At 36.3% G+C, this 3,778-nt stretch overlaps 1 protein-coding gene across 2 annotated transcripts in view; it reads right to left on the bottom strand.

Annotated features, from left to right (window-relative positions):
• Nucleotides 1-903: 903 nt before the first annotated feature.
• itgbl1 (integrin, beta-like 1) overlaps nucleotides 904-3,778 on the bottom strand; it is a 50,933-nt gene continuing 48,058 nt past the window's right edge. For both annotated transcript variants that reach the window (XM_015037070.1, XM_015037069.1), the window contains one exon: nucleotides 904-1,556. In XM_015037070.1, coding sequence (XP_014892556.1) covers nucleotides 1,468-1,556 — 89 coding nt within the window. In that variant the 3' untranslated portion in view covers nucleotides 904-1,467. The remainder of the gene's footprint in view (nucleotides 1,557-3,778) is intronic.

Genomic DNA, 3,778 nt, shown 5'->3' with positions numbered 1-3,778 from the left:
TTTTTATTTTTACAACAAACCTGAATTCATTTTATCAGGGTTTTGTGGGATAGTCACAGACTTGTGAAAATAAAAATAGAGGATAAATAGTTTCAGAAATATTTTGCAATAAACATTTTTAAAATGTTGGGTGTGTTAAATACAGAGGGTACAGTTGTCCCAGGTTTGATACCTGGCCTTGGGTCATTTGCTGCATGTCTTCCCCTTCTCTCTCTTTTCCCTTCGTTCCAAGTACCATTAAATAAAAGCCACGTGAGCCTCCAAAAGTCTTTAAAAGTGTTGCATGCATTGACCCCATTTTATTCTACAATAAAATCAAGTCGCACCAAATGCGATGCTAACGGAGACCATCTGTGTGTTTCCATCTCAATATAAATTCAGCTGATCATTCGAGGTCTTAGATGTTTGATATAGAACATTAGAGGTTAAAGCAGCATCCTAAAAAACCATGGAACACAGGTTAGAGGTAAAAAAAAAAATAAATAAATAAATAAATAAATAAATAAGTTAAAAATCACAATTTTTCCTAAACAGTTTCTGGAGTTTGAACATCTGACAGAGGAAATTTTCAACCCAGGATTCAAAAATGGAAATGGCATGGCACGACTTCAAACCTACCAAGACGTGGCCATCTGCTCGAAACGGCAGGTCGGGCAAGCGGAGCATCGATCAGAAGCAGGTAAAAGGCTCGCGGAAACTCTGGAGAAGCTTCAGAGATCCATAGTTTAGCTGTGGGTCTCTGTTGACGGCGTAACTATTACACATGCGCTCAAATTTGACTGTAAATCTCAGAGTGGCAAGAAGAACGCTAATGTTAAGAGAAGGTCATAGGAAAAAACCCTGTTTACAAGCAAACATGTGGAAAAGGGAGCTGTAGAGCGTTATAAAAAAAAAAAAAATAAAAAAAAAAAACATCCTGCACTGACTTGCAGCTGTAGCTGCAGTAAAACAAAGGTCTACAAATGCATGCTCGACTTGCTTGCAGACTTTTATTTGGAAAAAAAAAAAAAACACTTCAGCACCACGTGTCATTTTCCTTCCTCTTTACAAATATATTCACTACGTTGCGGTTGATCAGTTGCTTTATATTCCAACTGAAATGCATCGAAATGTCATGTGGCAAACTGTGGAAAAAGTTCAAGGGGTGGCAGCTGAGTGCTGCCATCTCAAACAAGGAACCTCTCTCAAAGTATAATACATGAAAAGCAGCTCTGAAAACATAAACGTTTACGTTAGAATATGTTGGCTGTGTTTTTAAAACAACAATATACAGTTTTAATAAGCAAACTTTGTAACCAGTACAATTGAAGACAGAGCAATATTAGTGCATTATATTAGTGTTATGCAGATTTACATCTATATTAAGTCTTCTCTCGGTGTGCTGTCTGGTCCCGGACGCTGACGGTCCTCCTGGCGTGTCGGGACGTTTTGGAAGCTCGAGTTTTTGACCCCGGCTTAATGTTCTCCTCAGTACTCGGCTCCTACCCAGATTTCGCAGGCATTTCCTGTCCACCCGTCCCAGCAATCGCAGTTGCCGCAACTGCAAACGCCGTTCCCTGTGAGAAGATTTGAGGGGGAGAAAAAGTTACGATTTAAAAGAGACAAGCCACGACGCCTGAATTTAAACATAAGATTCATCTTTACAGACATGGATGAAGGAAGATTTTTGTCACCTAATACTAATTTAGATGCAAGATATTCACATTCACATGATATTTAATTGTACTGGTATATTGGTTGTTTTAGAGTCTTCAGCCTATTAAGAACTTCTGAATGTAGAACGCAAGTCTTTGGTTGTGAAATGTAAAATGAACAAAAACAAAACAAAAATATTAATCTGACTGGATTCTCAAACCGGTAGTCCTGATTTTTTCACAGGCACCAGTAGCTGTCAGACAGACATCCTGTGGTCAGAATCAGGAAACCTGTTGGCCTCTTGTCAAAAAGCCACAGCGACATGCAGTCCCATTCAAAACTGTTGGGCCTGCATGTCATAATCTGGAGCCTTTGATCAGTTTCAGTCGTTCTCTGAGTAAATGGCGCACGTTTTCAGTGTCTGATGTCAATACATTTCTAACAGAGTTACATTTGGGATCATTTATCAATCTTCTGTTTTGGCTGCTTTATTCATTTATTCATTCTAAAATCTGATTTGTTGATTTGCCATCCTTTTTTTCCCCAATAGAACACTGAATACTTTAACTTGGTAAGAAACATCTAATGTGGTATAATTGAGGTTATTTGCAGATTTTGCACCCTGTATGTATAGAAATGTGTCAAAAGACGTAACCATTGGAGATTTCTGGCTGATTCCCAATCAACCAGTTTGTGTAGAGCTCCGACCTTTAGATACAGCTTGTATCTGCTTTCTGTTTAATAACTATAGTAAGGCGGTCTCCAAATTGTTTCTTCTTAGACTTCTTGTCTTGACAGGATATCAGTTATTTACATTAGGAGCAAAGGTGATGCCCCTCTATCAAAATTAGAACAATGATTAGTGCTATACTAACTACTACCTGCCAGATATTCACATATATAAAATACAGCTACAAAAAAACAAATAAAACAAAACATATAAAATTGTTTCTCGCTGAGTTTTCTGGAATTTAGCAAATGGAAATAATTTCGGTAATTCTAACAAACCTAAAATAAGACTTATTTGGTCTGATTTAACTTTAGGCAGTGAGAGAAAATGAAAGAGTATTTTATTCGGTATGTGCAAACTTCTGATTTCAGCTGTATATACATAAGCATCACTCTCTTTGTGTACCGCTAAGAAAGTATAAAGTACGTTCCCTCTGAAATTTCCGGAGGAAAAAAAAAAAAAAGTTACCAGCATTTCTGAATCCATTATTCTTTGACATACAACTTGAATGCTCACAACGAAATTGAGCAACTCTGCTATATTCCTCTCCCCTTTTCTGGCTTCCACTGAAATCTAAATAACCAGGTTCAACCCAAGTCATGCAATGTTGGAGCAGCTTGAATGAACAGCCAGCACGTCAAGGCGAAGAACATTGTTTCCTTTTAAATAACTCCTTACATCTGGTGCGTTTCCTCTGGCTTCATTTTAAAACATTTCACTAAAACAGGAAGTAGCTGACTTGAAGTTTTTTTTGTTTTTTTTCCCCCCCTAAACTAACTACTCTTGTCCTGAAGAGTGTTGTGGCTAGCACAAGCTGGAATATAGTATTCTGATCTGATCTGATCTGATCTGATTCAGTCACAACTTCATCTTTAATTTTGGCCCTGTGTGGGTTAGAAAAAAAAAAAATCAGTTAATCCCAAATTGGTGCCTTAAAGTCTTGATTTAAGAAAATTCCTTATGTGTTTTATAGTCGTTTAAATAGCACAGAAACAACGGTTTATGTGCATCGTTAAAACGATCACGACTGACGTAACAACGCTTTATGTACTGTGAAAAGAACATGAAGTGTTCCTCATGTATTCACATAAACTAATCCCCATAAACAGTTTTAAGTGAATCTCATAAACTGGTTAAGCCAAAATTGTTTCCCAAAATATTTTAGACAACATATCAGATGGAAAACATTGACCCTTTTGTTACACTTACAGACACATTCAAAAAATCTGAATATTATTGTTTTTTTATGATTTTAAGCCATTAAATCCATATAATGTGTTTCATTAAAGGAAGCGCATTCTGTGGATTAATTACACATGTAATCTTTTTTTTTTTTTTTTTTTTTTTTTTTTTTAATTTTTTTTTTTTTAAATTAAACGTTTCCCTCCTTTTACCCAAAAAATTAAATTTTGG

This window comes from Poecilia latipinna, unplaced genomic scaffold, assembly GCF_001443285.1.
Source record: "Poecilia latipinna isolate Pla-1442-1.1 unplaced genomic scaffold, P_latipinna-1.0 Scaffold391, whole genome shotgun sequence".
Classification (NCBI taxonomy): domain Eukaryota; kingdom Metazoa; phylum Chordata; class Actinopteri; order Cyprinodontiformes; family Poeciliidae; genus Poecilia; species Poecilia latipinna.
This window is presented reverse-complemented; position numbering and strand designations above follow the sequence as displayed.